The sequence below is a fragment of the Lutjanus erythropterus genome, chromosome 19 (genome assembly GCF_056507025.1).
Source record: "Lutjanus erythropterus isolate fLutEry1 chromosome 19, fLutEry1.hap2, whole genome shotgun sequence".
NCBI lineage: Eukaryota > Metazoa > Chordata > Actinopteri > Lutjaniformes > Lutjanidae > Lutjanus > Lutjanus erythropterus.
The window spans coordinates 27,260,197-27,286,003 of record NC_139335.1 but is presented as its reverse complement, the minus strand read 5'-3'; the positions used below and the strand labels follow the sequence as shown (position 1 = coordinate 27,286,003).

At 37.4% G+C, this 25,807-nt stretch overlaps 1 protein-coding gene across 1 annotated transcript in view; it reads right to left on the bottom strand.

The window, feature by feature from the left end:
* The window catches only part of LOC146310009 (immunoglobulin mu heavy chain-like), a 97,990-nt gene extending 90,558 nt beyond the window's left edge, over positions 1-7,432 (bottom strand). The window contains exon 1 of the mRNA XM_084745287.1: positions 7,390-7,432. Within this exon, the coding sequence (XP_084601413.1) occupies positions 7,390-7,432 (43 nt within the window). The remainder of the gene's footprint in view (positions 1-7,389) is intronic.
* Between the last annotated feature and the right edge of the window lie 18,375 nt (positions 7,433-25,807).

Genomic DNA, 25,807 nt, shown 5'->3' with positions numbered 1-25,807 from the left:
TGATGTCAACAGACAGAAACTCATGTAACAAAATTTTCTCCAGCTTTCCGACTTGTTGTTCTGACTGGAGTGAGTGTTCACAAGAATTTTTTTAGTCAGGGAATTTTTTTTCACATTATTCCGACACTACATGACTGCATTATAAGTCCAGGAAGAAAATGCTCAGATGATCTCATATATACGTAGACGTCATACTGACCATTTCAGCTTGTTGCTGCTTTTTTTCATCGTTGCTGCCATTTTCACTCAGTGAGTGCTGTTATATCCAAGGCTTTATGATCTCAGTGGATTCAGGTCGAAAAAACAAACTTATTTTTCTTGGTCCATGCAGATCAAGACATGTGTACACAGGTTTACCACATCGATACAGAAAATTCAATCAGTACCACCGTATGAAACTGGAGATAATGTTTTTTAACATCTTAATGTTGTTTCAGAGAAAACACACAAAAATACATAGTTTTACTTAAGAAATTAAATTCAAATTCTTTATATTCCTGTAGCTTGCAAATGAAATCACCATTTAGGTGAATAAAAAACACTTAATTATTTACGACTTTGAATTTTCATTCAAAAAGAGACACTGAGACAACTGAATGTTCTTAATGGTGATAAATAGAGGAAGTAGTTTTTGTATGACTCTCCTATTATTGTCTCTCACTGTGTGTCTTCTTGCACAGTAATACACAGCAGTGTCTTCAGGCTGCACATTCTGTCCATTTAGAGTTACTGTGTTGCAGGAAGAGTCTAAGTCGATACTGAACTTGTTCTTCAGTGAATCTTTGACATTTGAGTCATAGCTCATCCACTCCAGTCTTTCCCCTGCAGGCTGTCTGATCCAAGCTGTGTAGTAGCTGCTAACAGAATAAGAGACCTGACAGGTGATGGTCAGACGTTGACCTGGCTGCACAGTCACAGAGGCTGGCTGTGTCAACTGTTCACACTTGACACCTGTTAAAAAAAAGAAAATGTTTTGTAACAAATGATCAAGTTCTGCTGCAAAAGAAGAACTGTTGACTTTGACAAATCCAGAGAGACTCACATCCAGCTGCCAACAGCAGCAGCAGAGCTACAGAAAACATGGTTTATGTTGAAAGTGACGTGCTGTGAACTCCACTGACAGCCTGATGCCAAGTTTTTATAGCTGAGTAACAAGGAAGGTCAGTGAGTTTGCATAGAATCAAACATATGAAGCATCAATGTTGGTCTAACTGGAGCCAATAGAAGAGTCTGTTGACTGTTATTATATCTGCAGAGTGAAAACATGCCTGCAAATCACCTCTGCTTTACATGTCATATTAATGACTTATTGTGTATTGACAACAGTTTGATATCAAACATTACAGAATTTTTTGTTTAATCACAAACCATAATAAGAATAATTGTAGCTATTAATGTGAATATCAACATGAATCTAATAAAAACATCATTATATTCAATATTTATTGGAGAGAAAAAGCAGCAACCATCAAGAATGTTGCTTTCTATAATGTTTACAGTTTGTTTCACTTGTTTTCAAATAATTAAAACACACTTTAAATATGATGCAAGCTCTTTTCCTGAGAGAATTAATTTACTGTCAGCACCTCCTCTATCATTCAAGCACAGCTTTTTAGGATTTGGAGCATTTATTCATTCATTTATTTGCTCACTTACTGTTTTTTCTTACTATATTTATGACAAACAGAAAAACAGTGACTGCAGGACCAGGATCACAAAAGTCTGAGAACTTAAATCTGATTCTAAGTTTGGATAGAAGTCATTCAGAAGACAAACAGAGAAACTTGGAGTCTCTGGAGAAAAACAGCTGCTCAGGAGATGTGACAAAATGCAAAAGACAACATCTGAGTGTGGACTTGAAAGTCAGTCAGTTAAGATCAATGAGAACAAGACCAGATCTGAGCGTCTCCTTATAGGAACAGGTTTGAAAAAAACTTGACACTCACTGCCCTCTACTGAGTTTATACAGGAAACTGCAACATTATTTTTCACCCTCATACTGAGGCTCCCTTTAGATTCCACATCAGACATTACTGTCTCTTGAAATGTTTTAGTATTTGTTGTAGTTTAATTTCAGCAAACAGATGTTGTGTTGTCTTTGGTCCTTTTCTCAACTAGTGATATTTATTTATATATTGATATTGATTTCTGGGATTAAATAATGTAAAACAGAATGTATAATATAATAAAATACAATAAATAAAATACAATATAAAAAATATACACAGTTTAATAGAAATTCAAATAAAGGTACTTCATACTTGAAGCCTGAGAGATGAGTCCTGTAGGATTTTGTACAGCTGCTCAACCAACTCCAGTCACTGTGAGTCTCGAGCACAATAATAAACAGCAGAATCTTCAGTCTTCAGACTGTTCATCTGCAGATACACCTGCTGTCTGCTGTTGTCTCTGGAGATGGTAAACCGACCCTGAACTGACTGAGAGTAGTATTTGCTGCTACCGCCATTGCTAATCCAGGCAACCCACTCCAGTCCTTTTCCAGCAGCCTGTCTGATCCAGACCATATCGTAGCTGCTGAGTGAGAATCCAGAGGCTGTACAGGTCAATCTGTGAGATTCTCCAGGTCTTTTAACCACTGGTTCAGATTCTGTCAGAGTCTGACCATCAACACCTGTCAAGACAGAAGATATGTGTGTCACTCTTTATGTTGCTGAGAAAAATGAAAATATGTCAAATAAAGATCAGTGAATATTTTCACCTGTCCAGCAGATAGTTAAAAGCAGCAGTCCTGTCCTATAGTCCATCATGTTAAACTGTGTGTCCACTGTTCTCTGTCCTCCTCTCTGCAGTCAGATAAGTAGAGGTGGAAGACATCTGAGTTTTGCATTGACTCCTCCTCACAGTATGGAAGTGGATTTGACTTGGATCTCTGTTCAGTGAAATTGGAGAATGAATATTTACTGTACATGAGTCATTCCTCCAAGAATTTGTATTAATCTCTAATATATTTAATCTCACTATTGTTGAAACAACATACATGTGGAAAGTATAAGGATCCAACTACACTAAAAAATTGGAGACCAATTATTTTACAATGTAATGATGCTAATATATTATCTAAATGTCTCACAAATAGACTGAGAAAATTACTGCAAAATATTATTCATCCAGATCATTGTGGCTTTTTACAAGGTAGATCGATCAGTGACAATATTAGACAAGTAATTGAAATAATTGAATATTATGATCTTGTAAAAATCCCTGCTTTATATTCTTTGCTGATTTTGGAAAGGCATTTGATCAAATTCACTTGGATTTTATTTTTAAATGTCTGGAATACTTTAACTTTGGAGACTTGTTAATAAATTGGATAAAGGTAATATATAATAAACCAAGGTGTAAAGTAATAAATAATGGCTTTTTTTGCTGAAACAATCCTTCAGTATAGAGGTTTAAAACAAGGCTGCCCTCTATCTACAAATTTATTTATCATTGCAATTGAAATTGCTCAAAAAATAAGACTGAATGATCAAATAGAAGACTTGAGAATAAATGCTTTGGAATGAAAAATGTCAATGTACATGGATGATGTAAGCTTTCAAATTCAACCAAATATCTCTTCTCTTACTGCTTTACTGTACGTTTTAAATAATTGCTCAGCTATTTCTGGACTTAAACCTAATTATGATAAATATACTGTGCTGTGAATTGGAGCTTTGAAGGGTACAAGCTTTGAGCTCTGCTGTAATCTACCCATAAAATGGTCAGATGGTCCAGTAAACATAGAAAACATCACTAAGGAAAACTTTGAGAGAAAACTATATATTGTCGATAGAAAATTAAAGGTTTGGAGAATGGCTCATTTAACTTTATATGGAAAAATAACTGTGATAAATTCCTTAACACCACAGTTTATTTACATGCTTATGTCATTACCTTCCCCAAGAGAAGAGATGTTTAAAAAATATGAACAAATTATATTTAACTTTTTGTGGAATGGTAAGCCTGATAAGATTAAAAGAGATTGTCTTTACAATGATTATAAATATGGTGGCCTCAAATTGCTGAACCTGAGAACATTTTGCATTAAAAGCATCCCTTATACCTAAATTTATTTTCAATCCAAAGTGGTTCTCAGCAAAACTACTGAAATCTATTCATCCTTTGTTTCAAAAAGGACTCTATCCTCACCTGCAGTTAACTGCTTCTCAGTTTGCTGCATTAAAGAGAAAGTCCTTTCCATATTTATGAGGTTTTTTAGAAGAAGTTGTAGTTAGCTGGTTTCAATATCAACATCATCAGCCAGAATTTTCCTGTGTTATGGTGTAATAGGAATATATTAATTAAGGAACAACCTTTGTTTATTGAATCAATGTTTGAACAAGGAATATTATTTATAAATGATCTTTTGAACAGTAGGGGTGAAATTATGCCTCATGGTGTCTTTACAGTAGCATATGGAGACGTCTGTGACCCCTTCACATATAATCAACTCTGTGCAGCCATACCACAAAACTGGAAAAAGAAACTATTATATACAAAACAAATAGCATGCTGACCCTTTATTATTGATTGGACATGGATGAGTACAAAAATTAACAAAAGAATATATTGGTCTTACATGCATGTAAGAAAAATATCTGCTGCACCAGAGGCAATTCAGGCAAAATGGGAGGCCCTGTTGGACAAATGGATCCCTTGGGGAAAAGCGTTTACATGCATTTACACAACTACCTCGGATGTCACCATAAAAATGTTACAGCTAAAACTAATCTATAAGTATTAGCCCACTAGACAAATGCTTAAAAAATGGGGCAGACAACAATGTGGCTTGTGTCGATTTTGTGAAGAGGAAGAGGAATCAGATATTCATCTCTTTTGGTACTGTAAAGAAGTAGCATTATTTTGGAAAAAAAAATGAAGAATGGATTTCTGCATATAGAACATTTTTTTATTGTTGTCCCTTGATGGTATTGTTTGGAGATTTGAGGGATGAGGAGGATGGGAGCGACCTCAATAACCTCATCATTATGATGGCAAAAACATTTACATTTAGAGCTATAAAGAAACAGCAACTGAATATTGAATGTTTTAAAACATTTTTGAAGAATCAGTGGGTTCTTGAAAAGGATGTAAATATAAATAAGAAACAGGATTTAATTTTTGAATGTGGGTGGGGTACTTTGAGTCAGGGTGAAGCCTGGAGCTATACTTTTAAATGTTTCAGTATTCAGATTGTGGCTGTTTGAAGCCACAGACACACAGAGAAACTTGGAGCATCAAGAGGAAATTAACTACTTAACTGCTGATGACCTGTGTGATGAAATGCAAAACACAAACTGTTGTGTTTAGGAAAATATTTGCATGTTTATCTGTCAAATAATGTAAATGAAAGGGATCTTTATATCACAATTAAATCTTATATTCATCATTCAAAACCATTTAATGACACAAAATGCTATTTATTGTTCAGCTCCTGTTTTCTCTGAGGAGTTGCTTTAATGAAGTTCTGTCGTGGAAGAAACAGGATATGTATATTTGGTAAAATCATTATATCTCTGTTTTGAAATATTTTTTAAATCAAACACTAATGATTCTCTCAGTTTTCAGGGTAACAGTTTTAAATAATTTTCTTGCACTGCTTGAAGTGAGGACATTAATCATGTGAGATAATGGTGGTGAAGATGAGTCCTGTAGGATTTTGTACAGCTGCTCAACCAACTCCAGTCACTGTGAGTCTCCAGCACAATAATAAACAGCAGAATCTTCAGTCTTCAGACTGTTCATCTGCAGATACACCTGCTGTCTGCTGTTGTCTCTGGAGATGGTAAACCGACCCTGAACTGACTGAGAGTAGTAGATGTAGCTACTGCCACCATGAGTAGCAATCCACTCCAGTCCCTTTCCAGGAGCCTGTCTGATCCAGTGCATATTGTAGCTGCTAATAGAAAATCCAGAAGCTGTACAGGTCAATCTGTGAGATTCTCCAGGTCTTTTAACCACTGGTTCAGATTCTGTCAGAGTCTGACCATCAACACCTGTCAAGACAAAAAAGATATGTGTATCATGCGTTATGGCAATAAAAATGAAAATATGTCAAATAAAGATCAGTGAATATTTTCACCTGTCCAGCAGATAGTTAAAAGCAGCAGTCCTGTCCTATAGTCCATCATGTTAAACTGTGTGTCCACTGTTCTCTGTCCTCCTCTCTGCAGTCAGATAAGTAGAGGTGGAAGACATCTGAGTTTTGCATTGACTCCTCCTCACAGGGAGGAACTGGATTTCACTGTTTAGTGAAAATGGACCATGAATATTTACTGTCATTCCTCCAAGACTCCCTCGTTGTATGTTTCAGTTAATTTGTGCAACAGGTTGACAAACTCATTATTTAAGTTAATTGACCATAATTATTAAACAAAGTCTGTCTCATGTGAAAACTGTGACAATCGTTTATAAATTATACAATACCCCTGAACTGACCTTTACATTACATTACATTCTCATCAGGTGTTAATAAGTCAAAGTACATCAGGGGAAAGAAAACACCAGCAAGAATAAACATGAAGAAAACTATTGTGAATATTAATTAAGCATTACACATACATTCAAGAAAAACCTATAACCAGACTGATACTATGAAAGCTATAAATAAATTCAAATAAATTGAATTCAAATTATGTTGTGTTTTATTTCTTGTTTAGTTCAGTTCTTTTTAAAACACAGTGTGCTGAAATAATGCTGTCATTAATTTACAATAATACTATGAGTCAGACAGAGAAGACACTTTTTGAAAAATGCCTCCTGTTTTCAATAATATTAATGTTGTTGTATATTATAGGAATAAAATATGTTATATTCCTTTTATTTTTTCATTGTTCAATGTGTCTGTTTCTGTCTTTACTGTAACAGTGAGCTGGTGTTGAAATCATTAGTGGTCTGAGGGCTCCTCCTCTGGTGGCTTCATGTTACAAGTATTCAGACACTGAGGGGTTTTTGTTCAGGTCTACTGATGGTTTGTCTTATTGTGTCTCTCTGGCACAGTAATACACAGCAGTGTCTTCAGGCTGCACATTCTGTCCATTTAGAGTCACTGTTTTACTGGAAGAGTCTAAGGTGATACTGAACTTGTTCTTTAGTGAATCTTTGATGTATGTGGTCCATCCAACACCTCCCCTGATGATCCACTCCAGTCTTTTCCCTGCAGGCTGTCTGATCCAAGCTGTGTAGTAGCTGCTAACAGAATAAGAGACCTGACAGGTGATGGTCAGACGTTGACCTGGCTGCACAGTCACAGAGGCTGGCTGTGTCAACTGTTCACACTTGACACCTGTGGAGGAAAACATGTTGAATATTGAATCAGTGTAATAACAGTGATCAGTCAGTGTGCTGTGATCAGACTGCCAGTGTCTCTGCCTCAGTGAGACTCACAGGATCCAGCAGCCAGCAGCAGCAGCAGAGCTACAGAGAACATGGTTGGTATTGAAGGTGATCTGATGGGAGCTTCTCTTCTTCTGCTGCAACTGACAGCATGATATCAAGTCTTTATATCAGACTGTGAGGAAGTTCACTTTGCATAGAGAAGGACACTGACAGACTATAAAAGAGGGATCAACTGTCCTGTCACAAGCAGTCATAGCTTAGAACTGTGTTGTGAACATTTATTTTGACTCACATGGAAGGAAATGTTTTTTGTTTTTTGTTTTTTTTGACTGAGTTTTATAATTCACAGACTTTCCAACATTAGTTAAGAAAAGCAAATGAAAACATATTTTTTTCACACAGACAGAATATTTATTGTTTCCAGTCTCAGCTACATGTTGGAGAACAGCAATGAAGCAGTTTTATTGAAACTTTGTTTTTCTGAGTGTGTTCATGATGTTGAATGTTAATTTATGTTAATGTGAAAAGCAGAAAGTAAAGTTTTGACTTGTTTTGACATGTTTAGTTTTTGTACAGAGTTTCTTCCTCCTGTGTCACTGTGAGTCTCGAGCACAATAATAAACAGCAGAATCTTCAGTCTTCAGACTGTTCATCTGCAGATACACCTGCTGTCTGCTGTTGTCTCTGGAGATGGTAAACCGACCCTGAACTGACTGAGAGTAGTAGATGCTGCTACTGTCACTGTTGATCAAAGCGAGCCACTCCAGTCCTTTTCCAGGAGCCTGTCTGATCCAGACCATCCAGTAGCCACTAATAGAAAGTTCAGAGGCTGTACAGGTCAATCTGTGAGATTCTCCAGGTCTTTTAACCACTGGTTCAGATTCTGTCAGAGTCTGACCATCAACACCTGTCAAGACACAGAAGAAACATCATGTGAAATATGTTGATGACACAAATAAAATAAAACTCTCATAAAACTGAGATCAGTGAATATCTTCACCTGTCCAGCAGATAGTTAAAAGCAGCAGTGCTGTCCTATAGTCCATCATGTTAAACTGTGTGTCCACTGTTCTCTGTCCTCCTCTCTGCAGTCAGATAAGTAGAGGTGGAAGACATCTGACTTTTGCATTGACTCCTCCTCACAGGGAGGAAACAGCTGGACTGGAGATATTTAACTGGGGAATTTAGAGTCCTCTAAGTCAGCTGCTTTGACATTTGTATGACAATTTGTGTAACATATTTACAATAATATGAATGATCTGTTTTTATAAGTTTTATATAAGTTATATGCTTTATTGTCATCTCACCACATCATATCATTAATAAATGTTCTGAATATATTTTGGATTGTGGACATTTCAGCTTTCTATTTATGTTCTGATACGACAAGTTCACTGTCTGATCAAAGATTTTTCTCTTTTCAAATTAAATTCAAGTAATTTGTGTTTAGTTCACTGGTATTCTGTGAGTGATGTAAAATCATGAAGAAAATACTCACTTGTAGCATCACTATGATTTGATTTACTGTATGCTTATGCCTTAACTCTTGATAAGTTAATGTTATAATTACAGTGAGGCTGTTGTCTTAAAAATAGAGACATTACTGCAAGTCATGATAAACTGTCCCAACACTCTGACAAATACATATTTATTGATGATGAAATGTGTTTCATTCAGTGTGACATTACTTTTCAAAGAACCAACATGCTGCAAAATAGGAGCCACAGAGACAGAAGGAAATCCTAAAAGTTGGAATATAAACAAGAAGAAATATAAAAAGAGAAACACTGTACAAATTAAAATATAAATAGCAAACACTATTTTCTAATGATGATCTTTCTCAGGGTTTTAATAATTGTTTGTTTAAAAAAAGACTAAAAACATAACTTGATCCATCTATTGGCTTATTAAAGATGAGTCCTGTAGGATTTTGTACAGCTGCTCAACCAACTCCAGTCACTGTGGGTGTCGAGCACAATAATAAACAGCAGAATCTTCAGTCTTCAGACTGTTCATCTGCAGATACACCTGCCGTCTGCTGTTGTCTCTGGAGATGGTAAACCGACCCTGAACTGACTGAGAGTAGAAGATGTTGCTACCACCACTGTTAATACGAGCAACCCACTCCAGTCCTTTTCCAGCAGCCTGTCTGATCCAAGCACCAGCAATATTACCACCAAACCCTGAATATGTGCAGGTCAATCTGTGAGATTCTCCAGGTCTTTTAACTGCTGGTTCAGACTCAGTCAGTGTTTGACCCTCAGTACCTACAGACAGTTAAACAGATCATTAGTTACTGTAATGCAGCCATATTGTCTTTGTAGCAGGAGGTTTGTCAGAAAAACACTCATTGTTCTTACCTGCCCAGTTAATAGACAGGATGAGAAAAACAAGCAAATAATCAGGTGTGATCATTGTAAAAGCCAGTTGTCTCTGTCCAGTCTACAGTGTGTATGTCAGTGATTTAGTCTCTGTCCTTCACTCTGCAACACATATGTAGAGATGGAAGAGATCAGAGTTTTGCATTGACTCCTCCTCCTCACACAGAAACACAACACATCTCACATCTCTGGAAACAATATGTGTTAAATCTAGGACTGTCAGTTTAACGCGTTAATTAGATTAATTAATTACGCTGCAAATTAACGCGCTATAAAAATTAACGCAATTAATCATGAGTGGCAAGTCAATGCGCAAGCATTTCAAATTTGGCCCATTGAGTTCGGCACGTGTGTGATCCGCGGACCACATGTGAGCATCATAGTTTTACTGTCACTGCTACTTTTGTATAAGTTATAATATGCGAAATCTCAATGCAGAGTTGCAGTGAAAAGAGGACAAATGCGGCTGTATGCAGCGCATCTCTGTGAAGAGCGACTGATTTAAAAGCCGTCACGTCACTTCGAGTGAAATCCAGACCATAACTTTTTTCACTGATGTAACTCTGCTATCACCAAAGAAACAGATCATAAAATTGTGATGTTTATTGAAACTTTGGTGATAACAACTACACAGCTCTTCTCTGCTCACCGCTGCAGCTCTGTCTCATCCCGTCTGTGACACAGTGTGTCTGCTGATTGATCATGACTTCTAACCAATCAGATGTGCTGCTGTAGGCGGGACATTGAGCCAGACTACAGAGCGTAGTTGTGTATTATACTGTACAGTGTATAATGATCTAATATATGTATAGTATATACATAGTTCAGCACTGTATAAGTTTGAAGTTTTTAATATATTACCATTATCATTACTATTATCGTTATTATTACATTACATAACTATGGTGATAATTACAGACAGACAAAGATCGAAGACAAGTGCATTTTTAAAATAATTTAACTCTAATCCTACCACTTTTTTCTTTTTTGCTGATCCGAAAAATGATCCGATCCGTGACTCAAACCTGTGATACGATCTGAACCGTGAGTTTTTTGATCCGTTGCAGCCCTAAGAGCGAGGCAAGCTTACTTGGACCTTTGAACGGCAAGTTTATTTATAAAAAGAACAAAGACGGGACTATTAACAAGAACTCAGTGATTTGTACCTTGTGTATTCAATTGATTAGTCATGCACTACAATTTTGTAATGTCCCAGAATTCAAATTCTTTATTTGGGGACCTTTAGCAGATATGAGATTAAAATGCGATTAATTAGATTAATTAATTACAAATCCTGTAATTAATTAGATTAATTAATTACAAATCCTGTAATTAATTAGATTAATTTTTTTAATCGCCTGACAGCACTAGTTAAATCATCATTTTACATTATGATTATAATCATTATTTTATAATCATCAAGTTTTCAAAGTTAATCAACTATTATGTTAATTTATACACAAATTAGATGTATATCATTTATAGTGTTCAGCAGGATTAACAATCCATACACTGTTTATATTATGTATAAATGTTCAAATATAAACTCAACACCTTCTGTTAAATGTAACACTGAGAAACAAGAAGTCACAAACCACAACATCAACTGTTTCTTTCATAGTGTTCATGCATGTGTGTGTGTTTAGAGGCTCTGTCATTCTCTCCTTAGTTAGTGTCATCTGACTTCATGTGTTCTGCTGCCACCTGCAGGTCTTTGTAAACAAATGTCTACTTGTATCACTGTAAATACGACACATCCATTCCAGTCCTTTTCCTGCAGGTTGTCTGATCCAGTTAATACTGCAGCAGCTAAATGTGAAGTCAGATCCCCTCCAGACTGAGAGTCACTGATGATCCTGTGTGTTTTACTATCTACTTTCTAAACAATATTCAAGGTTCTTCAAAGTGTTTCCTGGAGTTAAATTCACCAGGTGTCGTTGTCTTTTTCTCAATTCTCCTTTTATTGACACTAAACCACAACAACCAACCCCCTTGTCACATTATGATCACCAAGATCTACTATTATTTCTGAAAACTGCTTTGTAAACTCATTACATCATACTATTAACAAATATTTGGAATATATTTTGGATTGTGGACATTTCACCTCACTAATTATGTTCTGATCAAGTCAAACTTTCTGTCTGATCAAATGTGTTTCAGCTTTTGTCTCTTTTCAAACTGAATTTATACCATTTAACATTTGGACTTGGTGTGTCACTAGTGATTTAATATTTAATAATTCTGTGAACAATATCCTTTCTTGCATCATGAAGGAAATACATTTTTACAGTGTCTTCAGGCTGCACACTCTAGAGTCTAACTCGATTCCGAACTTGGTCTTCAGTGAATCTTTTAAAAAAAAAAAAAAAGGCTCCAAAAGAAATATCAGCTGTCCTTTAACAAGTAGTCAGATTTTAGAGTTGTTAATTTTACATAAAATATTTTTCATGATGATTTTATTATTCATAGAATTTCCAGCATATCTCAGATAAATCAAATAAAACCATCACTTTTACACAGACAGAATATTTACTGTTTCCAGACTCAACTACATGTTGGAGAACAGCAATTAAACAGTTTTATTGAGACTTTGTTTTTTCTGAGTTCATGATGTTGAATGTTAATTTCTGTTAATGTGAAAAGCAGAAAGTAAAGTTTTGACTTGTTTTGACATGTTGAGTTTTTGTACAGAGTTTCTTCCTCCTGTGTCACTGTGGCTCTCGAGCACAATAATAAACAGCAGAATCTTCAGTCTTCAGACTGTTCATCTGCAGATACACCTGCTGTCTGCTGTTGTCTCTGGAGATGGTAAACCGACCCTGAACTGACTGAGAGTAGTAGGTGCTGCTACTGGTGTACATAGAAGCAAGCCACTCCAGTCCTTTTCCAGGAGCCTGTCTGATCCAGCCCATCCAGTAGCCACTGATAGAAAATCCAGAGGCTGTACAGGTCAATCTGTGAGATTCTCCAGGTCTTTTAACCACTGGTTCAGATTCTGTCAGAGTCTGACCATCAACACCTGTGAAATCAAAAAAGAAATGCATGTCATGTGTTACATTGGCAGCGCAAATGCAAATAAGTCAAATTAAGAGCAGTGAATATTTTCACCTGTCCAGCAGATAGTTAAAAGCAGCAGTCCTGTCCTATAGTCCATCATGTTAAACTGTGTGTCCACTGTTCTCTGTCCTCCTCTCTGCAGTCAGATAAGTAGAGGTGGAAGACATCAGAGTTTTGCATTGACTCCTCCTCACAGGGAGGAACTGGATTTGACTTGGATCTCAGTTCAGTGAAATTAGAAAATGAATATTTACTGTACAGGAGTCTTTCCTCCAATAATCTTGATTTGTGCAACACGTTGACAAACAATTTATTTCAGTTGTTTGTCCTTCATTTTTAGACACAGTCTGCAACAAGTTATGACTTTTACAACAGTTTATTAATTTTACATTACTCCTAATGTGAGTATCTTAATTAAACCTTGAGAGGAAACAAATTTGATTGATTTGATTTTTGATATTCATATGTCATATTATACCATGTTTTGTTGTTACTCATCTTAGTTTGGATTCAGTTATTTTCATATTAATGAACTAAAACCAAAGGCTGCCTGTGAGACAAGACATCTAACAGAGTGAAAACATGCCTGCAAATCACCTCTGCTTTACATGTGATATTTGAATTTCATTACACACTCAGTCTTTAACATTTTCAAAATGTTCCTGCATTTACAGAAGTGAAACTTTGCTTTTTCTGTAAACTGTTAATGCCTGAATATGTTGTATTGACATTAACAAATCAGTGATAAAACATTATGTAAATTCTTGTATAATTGCAAACCATGATCAGAATCATAACTGTTCCTAATGTGTGTATTAACATGAATTATAAGTGAAAATGTATTCATTTAAATCAGCATTAAAATACAAATTATGACGTGCAGTAAATCATGGATGTATCTTTCTATAAGTCATGTTTAAAGTGTTCAGCATGTTTTGAAATGATTAAAAAACAATTTATACATGATATGAGCTGTTTTCCTGAGAGAATTTATTTACTGTCAGCAGCTCCTACATCACATTCATGATTAACTTCAAACATATGAGCACAAACTTGTTGTTTTTGCAGCATTTATTTATTCATTTATTTGCTGACTGACTGTACTTACTGACTGTATTTGTTGCAAACAGAAACACAATGACAGCAGTCAGGATCATGTAAATAGTATGAAAACTTCAGTCTGATGCTGCTGGTTTGTATAAAAGACTTTTGATGGTTTCAGTGTTTGCAGATGTTTGAAGACATACAGAGAAACTTGGAGCCTCTGGAGGAAAACAGCTGCTCAGGAACTGAAGCCTGTGTGACAAAATGCAAAAAACTACATGTGAGTGTCAGTCAGTTAAGATCCATGAGAACAGCAGATCTGTGAGGGTCAGAGGAGAGACAAACTTGACACTGACTGTCCTCTAGTGGTTGTAGACAAGAAACTGCAACATCATTTTTCTCATTCTCACTCACTTTAGATTCCATGTCATTTGCAAACATTATTGAGTCTTAATTTGTAGAAATGTTTCATATCAGTAGTATCTCTGTAGTTCAGTTTCAGCAACCATATACTTGTGTTTTGATCCTTTAATCAACAAGTGATCTCTATTTTTATTTTTGTGCCTAATTTTCAATCATAATATTTATCATTTATTTTAAGTTTCTTGGTCTGCACATCTCGGAGGACCTGGGCTGGACTGTGAACACCTCCCACATCATCAAAAAGGCCCAGCAGCGTCTCTTTTTCCTGAGAACGCTGAGGAGGAACAAACTCCCTCCACCTCTGCTGAAAAACTTCTACCACTGCACAACAGAGTGTCCTCACCTATGGATGTACGGTGTGGTATGCCAGCTGCACTGCATCTGAAAAGAAACAACTGCAGCAGGTCATCAAGATGGCTCAGTGGATTATCGGCTGCCCACTTCCACGCCTAGAGGAGATCTACTCCAGCCATCTCCTCCGACGGGCCACAAAGATCCAGGATGACCCTGCTCACCCAGGACACTCTATTCACCAACAGACTGAGACACAGCTTCTTCCCCATGGCTGTGAAGAGACTGCTGCAGGAACCATGACTCCCCCCTACTGACTACTGACTGACTGTCTTGCACTCTTGATACAGACTCTTACAGTCTGCATCTGTTGTAAGTATTCTAACTGCAACTTATTTTATTTACTTATTTTTACTATTTATATTACATTATATTATATTTTATGACCAGGACATTGTCGCTGCTACAAGAGATGTTGCCAAACAAAATTTCATTGTACCCCTTGCAATGACAATAAAGCTTCTTACCTTCTTACCTTATCAAGAACAGATTTCAAAGCAATATAATATTTATGAAAAAATACTTGTACATGTTTGAACTCTTTGTGACCAACTTAAGATACCAAATAATATAAACTTTAAAGTATCTGAAATGTTAACAAGGAGTTCTTCTTTTACTTAGATGTTCACTGAGGAAGTGATCATTACAGGAAGACTTTTTGTTTATTCATATGTTTAATGTTTATTGTTGAATAATGATGAGCTTTTTCAGGGCATATTTAACATGGTTTTATTGAAAACAATAAAAGAAGAATTAAAAATGTAATTCTTTCTCAGGATCTGTCAGTCAAGTTCGATATTGAACTCTGCAGATCAGTGAATTCTGATCAAGATCTGATCAAAGACATAAAACTGTGTCAGTTGTTCTCCCTCAGATGATTTGACATTTGTTTTTGGTGTGTTTATAAAGAAGGAAGAGTTTGCATTGACCTCCATCTACAGATTTAAAAATGGAACATGGAAGTCAGATGTATCTTACTCTACCTGCTGCTTGTGTTGAGAGGATGTAGAGTATTTTAAACAGAATATTAAGTCCTGATCCCTAGAAACAAGTTGTGGGATTGTGAATATGTTTTTTAAATGTAATATATTACAGGTATACTTAGTTACAAGTACATACAGGTATTCCACTTCATGAAACAGAAAATAGTCACTTCAACATCTACATCAATGATGTCCACCTCTACATGTCCACCACAACTCTGTCCACCCTGACCAAAGGCCTCACCAAAATGAAATCATGATTCAAGCCAAGTTTATCAAACTGCTCCGCTCTGTCTCCTGCACCTTACATCCACAAACCTGGAGTCCACTGCTGCAACAGTCTTTATGGTTCACCCTTTCAAGTCCTTCATGGACTCAAGAACCTCCAGAGCTCACCAGCTCACTCACTCCTGCTCCTGTGACCACATCAGTTCAACTGTTACAGCTCTAATTCCTTCCCCTCACTCACAAAGCCCTCCATAATCAGGCCCCTCTTATCTCACCAACCTCCTCCACTGACATTCTCTTTTCCACAGCCTCCATTCCTCTGATTCCAACCTGCTGTCCCTGTCATCTCAACCAAAGCTGCTCCAATCTTTGAATATTATTATACTTTTATAGTTTCTTGGTGTGGAATGTGAAGTGTCTGAGTATCTTGGAAACAACTTTATATTTATTTAGCAATAATGACTGTTTAAATTTTTTGAGCCATCAGTGGATATGAAGGATCAAGATAAAATAATATTTTGTTATTGTTCTGACAGATAAAGTGCTGCTCTACCTCACAAGAAGAGATGATCAACCTGATTATATGTAAACTCCACTCATTTAGGACAGGTTGTCTCAGGGACATCTGCAGTGGTTTTTGAACAGCTCTGTGGCTTCCTGTATCACTGTGGCTCTCGAGCACAATAATAAACAGCAGAGTCTTCAGTCTTCAGGCTGTTCATCTGCAGATACACCTGGTCCACGTTGTTGTCTCTGGAAATGGTGAAGCGATTCTTAACTGATGTGGAATAAGCTGTAATGCTTCCACTCGGAGCAGAAATGTAGGCAACCCACTCCAGTCCTTTTCCTTCAGCTTGTCTGATCCAGCTGATATCAGCATCATCATCTGATATTCCTGCATACGTACAGGTCAGTTTGTGTGATTCTCCAGGCTGCTTCACCACTGGTTCAGACTCAGTCAGAGTCTGACTGCAAACACCTGGAAGAAAAGCAGTTCAATCAGAACAGAAACAAACAGAAACCTTCAGGGAGAAAAAGAAGAGTTCAGAAGTGTGTATTCAGCAGAAATCAATGAGAGCATCAGATTCAGAAACATTATCCATGTAGTTAAAGTCATAGTGAAACTGTGCTCTCTGTCTGTTGGTGGTTTGGTTTCTCTTCTTCAGTTTGCAGTGAGATAAATAAAGATGGCAGTGATGAAGATTTGCATTGACTCCTCCTCACACTGCTGAAAAGAGTTCAAACTGATATTATTGAAGGGATTTACTTGCTCATCACAGGAGTGTTCTGCCTATTATTTGCTTGTTATATGTGTTTGTTATTTGAGATTTTGAGGTTGGTTGGACAAGACGTTTATGTACGAAACAGACAAAATAAATTGAAGTGAGTGGATCCAGCATTTGGTGCCTGATTCTGATCATAGAGTTTATAACATACAGACAGACAGCAGGAAGATAGAATCAGTTTCTTACATACATTCATGTCACACATCACAATACTGTGATACATGTTGAATCATTTTCTGACCACAAGTCAGGAACACATTAATATGATCAGGACTCTATACATTTTCCAAATCACTTGTCTTTTTCACAGTCAGAGATTTTCTTAGAGCACATTGAACAATTTGTACATTTACAATAATCTAAAAAATCTCAACTTTTATTTTGATCAGCAACACCGACCATCATTTCTGAAAATAGCTTTAGTATCATCTCACCTCATGACACCATGCAGTGTTTTGAGAATATTCTGGACTGTATACATTGTAGTAGTAGTAGTAGTAGCAGTAGTAGTAGTAGCAGTAGTATAAGCAGTAGTAGTAGTAGTAGTAGTAGTAGTAGTAGCAGTAGTAGTAGTAGTAGTAGTAGTCCACTGGTTATGACATCCTGTGTGGATCTGTTGGTTCTGGATGCAGACTGTTGAGGGTCCAGACTGGTAAGGATGTTTTTCTTTTCTTTTTGTTTTTTAAAGATTATTTTTTTGGGGTTTTACCTTTATTTTGGACAGGGACAGCTGAAGATATGACAGGAAAGGGAGTAGAGAGAGAGGGAGAATGACATGCAGTAAATGGGTCACAGGCGCTGCAGAGGAGCAACAGCCTCAGTACATGAGGCGAACGCTCTACCAACAGAGCTATGGGAGCAGAAGAGGATGTTTTTCTTTGTGTGTTAGAAAAGCAGTTTGTCAAAGTTCTTCATTAGAATGGGGATGAGTGTCAAAGCACAGTAGTGATTTAGACTAGACACTGCAGACTGTTTTAGGTAGGACGTGGTGGCTGTCTTGAAGCAGGTGGAAACTCTCTCCTGTGACACTGACATGTAAAAGATGTCAGTGATGACATCTACTAGGTAGTTGACACATGTTGTTAGTACACAACCAGGGATGTTATCAGGCCCTGAGGCTTTACTCATGTTCACTCTCAGCAGGGTTCTTTTCACATCTGGACAGCGTGGCCTCACATGATGGAGACGCTCCTGTTTTTGTAGCCTGTGATGTTCTGGATCACTTGCCACATATCTTTGTTGTTGGTGGTGTTGAGGTGTCTCTCCAGTCTCTGCTGATGTCTCTGACTCCATGAGGACAGATTTCACTCTCATGTTAAGACTCACTTTAGATTCCACATCAAGTACAGACATGATTGTGTCTTTATTTGTAGAAATGTTTAGTGTTTGTGGAAGTTTAATTTCTACAACCAGATTGTCTTGATGTCTTTCTTTGATCAACGACTGTTTTTTTTGTTTCTTTTTATGCTTTTAAAATTTTGTGATAACATTTTTAATGACATTGTGCATCAATAATAAAAGATACTATATGTAATGTTTAAAGTGTAGAATATAAATTAATAAATAGATAAGTCAATACTGAGTAAAAAATGCATAATGCTTGGGCTCTACATGCCTGGCAGACGAGTGATATAGGATTTTGTACAGCTGCTCAACCAACTCCAGTCACTGTGAGTGTCGAGCACAATAATAAACAGCAGAATCTTCAGTCTTCAGACTGTTCATCTGCAGATACACCTGCTGTCTGCTGTTGTCTCTGGAGATGGTAAACCGACCCTGAACTGACTGAGAGTAGAAGGTGCCACTACTGTCAGTGTAAATTAAAGCGATCCACTCCAGTCCTTTTCCAGGAGCCTGTCTGATCCAGCCCATATGGTAGCTGCTGAATGTGAATCCAGAGGCTGTACAGGTCAATCTGTGAGATTCTCCAGGTCTTTTAACCACTGGTTCAGATTCTGTCAGAGTCTGACCATCAACACCTGTTAGGATATTTAAAAAATACAGTATATGAATTTCATTGGTACACCATTAACTATGTCAAGTCAAGATCTGTGAATATCTTCACCTGTCCAGCAGATAGTTAAAAGCAGCAGTCCTGTCCTATAGTCCATCATGTTAAACTGTGTGTCCACTGTTCTCTGTCCTCCTCTCTGCAGTCAGATAAGTAGAGGTGGAAGACATCTGAGTTTTGCATTGACTCCTCCTCACAGAGATGAGACAATAATATTAAACTCATCTTTCATTTTAATGTTTAGTGAGATGGGAGAGTCAGTGCTCAGGAGTCATTCCTCCAAGTCAATTAATTTGTTTGTCTGCATGTTAAAATTTCATTTTCATAAAATGCCTGTGAGTATAAACAACATTACCAAAATTTCCACATGTGAAGACTTTGACAATATAAATTTCATAATACCACCAAAGTAAGTGTTACATTACATTCATTAAATTTTCATAAAAAAAAAAATCCCCCAAAAGTTGCTCATTGTGTTTCACATTTGATGTTTTTTCACAAAGTGTTCATAAGTCAAACCATTTTCACTTCATCAAATAACAACATGAATGCCATAAATGTGCATATTTTCCACTCAGTATAGAATTTCTCTTGTATTTAATTTCTTGTTTGATTCAGTTCTTTAAAAAGCACAGTGTGCTAAAACAATTCTGTCTTTTCTGTCTCTACACTGACTTTTCACATTGTGAATCAGACAGACAAGAAAAATACCTCCTGTATTCAGTATTATGAATATTTTCGTATATTATTATAAAAGGTGTCATATTCTGTTACGTTTTTCACTTACATTAACAGCACTAAAATAATTAACTGAACCACAAGATACAGTTTTTAGGACGTTTTACTGTTCAGGTGCAGATTCAGTTAAACTGATACCAATCCACTGGCACATCACCCAACCTACCAAACAGGTACACTGACCACTATGTCAGCCAACAAAAAGTAGTGCCTTTCCAAAGCGTGCAAATACTGTGTCATTTCCTCAAATACATAACATATTCCTTTTATTTTTTCATTGTTCAATGTGTCTGTTTCTGTCTTTACTGTAACAGTGAGCTGGTGTTGAAATCATTAGTGGTCTGAGGGCTCCTCCTCTGGTGGCTTCATGTTAAAAGTGTTCAGACACTGAGGGGTTTTTGTTCAGGTCTACTGATGGTTTGTCTTATTGTGTCTCTCTGGCACAGTAATACACAGCAGTGTCTTCAGTCTTCAGACTGTTCATCTGCAGATACACCTGCTGTCTGCTGTTGTCTCTGGAGATGGTAAACCGACCCCGAAATGACTGAGAGTAGTAGATCTCTCCACTGTCACTCCGAATCCAGGCAATCCACTCCAGTCCTTTTCCAGCAGCCTGTCTGATCCATGCAGCATAAATATCACTACTGAACCCTGAATATGTGCAGGTCAGTCTGTGAGACTCTCCAGGTCTTTTAACTGCTGGTTCAGACTCAGTCAGTGTTTGACCCTCAGTACCTACAGACAGTTAAACAGATCATTAGTTACTGTAATGCAGCCATATTGTCTTTGTAGCAGGAGGTTTGTCAGAAAAACACTCATTGTTCTTACCTGCCCAGCTAATAGACAGGATGAGAAAAACAAGCAAATAATCAGGTGTGATCATTGTAAAAGCCAGTTGTCTCTGTCCAGTCTACAGTGTGTATGTCAGTGATTTAGTCTCTGTCCTTCACTCTGCAACACATATGTAGAGATGGAAGAGATCAGAGTTTTGCATTGACTCCTCCTCCTCACACAGAAACACAACACATCTCACATCTCTGGAAAAAATATATTTTAGATCATTATTTTACATCATGATTACATTTATCACTTCATATTTAGAGATTTCAGAGTGTTCAATGGTAATGTTTATTTTTTTCAAAATTTAATGTATTTATTTATTGTGCTCAGCAGCATTTGGTTCATTTGTATACTGGTTGTTTCATGCATGAATGTCCAAATATATTCTCAACACCTGCTGAGAAACAAGAAGTCACAAACCACAACATCAACTGTTTCTTTCATAGTGTTCATGCATGTGTGTGTGTTTAGAGGTTCTGTCATTCTCTCCTTAGTTAGTGTCATCTGACTTCATGTGTTCTGCTGCCACCTGCAGGTCTTTGTAGACAAACGTCTACTTGTATCACTGTAAATACGACACATCCATTCCAGTCCTTTTCCTGCAGGTTGTCTGATCCAGTTAATACTGCAGCAGCTAAATGTGAAGTCAGATCCCCTCCAGACTGAGAGTCACTGATGACCCTGTGTGTTTTACTATCTACTTTCTAAACAATATTCAAGGTTCTTCAATGTGTTTCCTGGGGTTAAATTCACCAGGTGTCATTGTCTTTTTCTCGATTCTCCTTTTATCAATACTAAACCACAACAACCAACCTCCTCATCACATTATGATCACCAAGATCTACTACTATTTCTGAAAACTGCTTTGTCAACTCATTACATCATACTATTAACAAATATTTTGAATATATTTTGGATTGTGGACATTTCACCTCACTAATTATGTTCTGATCAGGTCAAACTTTCTGTCTGATCAAATGTGTTTCAGCTTTTTTCTCTTTTCAAACTGAATTTATATAATTTATATCATTTAACATTTGGACTTGGTGTGTCACTGGTGAATTAGTATTTAATAATTCTGTGAACAATATCCTTTCTTGCATCATGAAGGAAATATATTTTTACAGTGTCTTCAGGCTGCACACTCTGTCCTTTTTTAGTCACTGTGTTGCTGGAAGAGTCTAACAGAAGTCTTCAGTGAATCTTTGAAAAAAAAAAGGCTCCAACAAAAATATCAGCTGACCTCTGACAAGTAGTCAGATTTTAGAATTGTGTTACTTTGACAGATAAAAAAAATATATTTCATTACGGTGTTATTATTCATAGAATTTCTAGCATAAACTTTTGACTTTTTTTGACATTGTAACTGTCTGTGAGACAATTGAGTTAATGTTTATTTTACATTTTTTAAGAAAACATAATTTCATTTATATTTCTATTCAAAATGGTTAAAATGTATTTAAAATGTATTGTTCTTTATGTAAATTTATTTTTTTAAGAGTAATGGTCGTGTAATAGAGGTCAGAGGTCGCGCCCATGGCATTATGGGTTGGGGGAATGCCTCATGGCTGCAGAGCAGAGAGAGGAAAGCTGAACTGTACACGCGGCCCAAAAAATTACATTCTGCATGGTCCAAGAGGCGCACACGGTATTTATTCTTACATTTATTTGTTTTTGTATGTTTTTTAATGTGTGTGACCTTTAATGAACAGCTTGGTCTGTTGTTGTGCTAGCTTGTGGGGACCCGTCTATAATGTCATGTTCATGTGAAGGTTTACTTTTGAGCCTGCCTGGACATTTATTAATAGACTTTCAGAGACTTTCAATTATAATTATTTGTTTTTTAAATGCTGTTTTTATATGTTTTATTTTATAGTTTTCACGGTGTCTATGGAGATTAAAATTTTTAAAAGACATCTGTATGATGCGTGGCCATTATTCATTGGACCGGTGTAGTTACAGACATGTTGAGTTTTTGTACAGAGTTTCTTCCTCCTGTGTCACTGTGGCACTCGACCACAATAATAAACAGCAGAATCTTCAGTCTTCAGACTGTTCATCTGCAGATACACCTGCTGTCTGCTGTTGTCTCTGGAGATGGTAAACTGACCCTGAACTGACTGAGAGTAGGAGATGCTGCCACTGTCAGATCTGATATAAACGATCCACTCCAGTTCTTTTCCAGGAGCCTGTCTGATCCAGCCCATGCTGTAGCTGCTGAATGTGAATCCAGAGGCTGTACAGGTCAATCTGTGAGATTCTCCAGGTCTTTTAACCACTGGTTCAGATTCGGTCAGAGTCTGACCATCAACACCTGTCAAGAGGATGAAGAAACATCACATGAAATACGCTGATGACACAAATAAAACGCTGTAAAATGAAGATCAGTGATTATTTTCACCTGTCCAGCAGATAGTTAAAAGCAGCAGTCCTGTCCTATAGTCCATCATGTTAAACTGTGTCCACTGTTCTCTGTCCTCCTCTCTGCAGTCAGATAAGTAGAGGTGGAAGACATCTGAGTTTTGCATTGACTCCTCCTACAAGATAAAAATTGGTTAAAAAACAGCCTCTAACTGTAAAGAAAGTTAAAAGTTGCATTATAAAAACGGTTAAAAAGCAATTTTATGAGAGGTTAAAAAATATTATACTCAAACTCATTTGTGTGTGATATGATATATTTACGATGTGTGCTCAGCTTGTAAAGCAGTTGTTTGAATTTGATCATCCAGGAAACAGACTTTTTTAAACAGTGCCACTCTGAATGGTGACAAATGAGCTTGTTAAGTGAGTTCTCATGCGCATTTGTAGCATTCACAATCAATGCTCCTTTAATTTCAACATCATTTTTCTGTATTCCTCTCAAGTCAGGTGAAACTGGTTTCTGGTCTCTTGTCAAAAAATCTGGCCCACCAATTCCAGTGGCATGTGCAGCTCCTTTCTCATGAGGCGGTCCATTTTTACAGCAACTGTAGCTGCTGTTAATTCCAGTCTCGGAATTGTTGTCTGTTTCAACGGCGACACTCTGGACTTGCCGATGATGAATGAACAGTGAGTTGATCTCCTTTCACTTGTTATGCAAAGGTAGGTGACGACTCCATAACCTTTCTCACTTGCATCTGCAAAATGATGCATTTGTGCAGCTGTGATTTTTCCAAACCCAGCTGGTTTCAGACATCTGTCCACTGTGAAACCATGAAGCTTTGTGAGTTCAGAAATCCACTTTTGTGATCTTTGAGCCAGTTCAGGGGGGACGTGCTCATCCCAGGAGACGTTCCTGCCACACAGCTCCTGCAGGATCATTTTTGCTGGAAGGATGACAGGTGACAAAAACCCTAAGGGGTCATATATAGCACTTACAAATGAGAGGATGCCACTTATCCTGATCTTAAATACATCTGACTCAGCACACCAGTTTACTCCGAGGACTCTTTCATCAGGTAATGCATCGTAACTGAGGTCCAAATCCTTAACCTCCTTTGCTCTTTCTGATTCAGGAACGGAGGCTAGGACGGTTCTGCTATTGCTCATCCACTTTGTTAGGTGGAATCCTCCACTCTAACAGAGTGCTGTCAAGTTCCTGACCATAGCAACTGCTTGGGTTTCATCTGGCACTGATAAAAGGCAATCATCTACGTAAAAATTGTCCATTAATGCTTTAACTGCAGCAGGTGGCATTTTGTCTCGTGCGTGTTTGTCCTCAGCTGTCTTCTTCAATGCAAAGTTGGCACAGCTGGGGGAAGACGTAGCCCCAAACAAGTGCACAACCATCTTGTATTCTCGCAGTGGTTTGTTTAAGCTTCCATCTGGCCACCAGAGGAATCGCAGAAGGTCACTGTCTCCTGGTGGCACTTTCACTTGATGATACATAGCCTCTATGTCTGACATTACGGCAATGTGGTCATGTCTGAATCTTGTTAACACCCCTATTAGTGTGTTTGTTAAATCTGGGCCCTGCAAAAGTTCTCCATTTAGTGACTTGCCTTGATATGATGCTGCACAGTCAAAAACTACATGAAGTTTCCCTTTTTTGGGGTGATATACCCCATGATGAGGTATGTACCAAACTCTCTCATTCTCAGACACAGTCTTTTCTTTTGGTACTTCAACAGCATAGCCTTTACTCAACAGGTCAGACATGAAGCTTTGATACTCTGTCTCTTTTTCAGGTTTTCTGCTCTCTGAACAACTACACTTCTGTTGTTAGGCATTTTAACAGCCTTGTTTCTCAAGGGAAGACCTATACTATAGTGTCCATCAACATGTTTTGCTGTTTCATTGACAGATTCCATAAACTGGATGTCTTCTCGTGACATTTCATGTTTCTCTTCGCTGGCTTTCTCTGGAAAATCATGGTTAAACTGTTGCACAAGCAGGTTCTCTACATCAGCGATAGAGATGTGATTTACAGAGACACTTGGTTCACTTTCAGATGGAGTGGTGCAACTGTCACTCCTGAGAGGACCATTGATGACCCAACCAAGGACTGTTTGAACTGCATATGGACCATCATCCTCACTGTGGATGACTTCCCATGGTTCCATACCCTTGTAAACATTACAGCCTATTAACAGTCCGATGTCTGCATTTATTTGTGGCAGCTGGATTCCATGAAGGTGTGGCCACCTTTTCAAATCATCTTGCACTGGAATGTTCTCTTTGGACACTGGAATGTCTCTGTGAGTGTAAATCTCAGGTAAGTCAATGTAGATGTTCTCTTTCAAACCACATACCTCTAACCCTGAGAGACGGTAGCTTGGCTCTAGCTTTTCTTGGCCCATTGTACGGAGCAAAATTTGGGTTTTCTTGCCCTCAATGCCAAGCTATCTCGTCAGCTTTTCAGTGCAGAATGTGGCTTGGCTTCCATTATCCATGAATGCATAAGTCTCTATAATCTTGCTGCCTTTCTTTGACTTGACACACACAGGCACAATTGCTAAGACACGACTGTCTTTTCCAGCCCCGGTAGCTCCACAAGTTCCACCTGAGATGTGTGTTGTTTCACAAGTTGTAGTGCTTTCTGTGGCGTTTCTCTGACTTTTCTCAACTGCTTCATTATCTACTTCCTTTGCGAAATGAAGCATGCATGGATGTCTTTTAGAGCAGTATTCACATGAAGCTCTT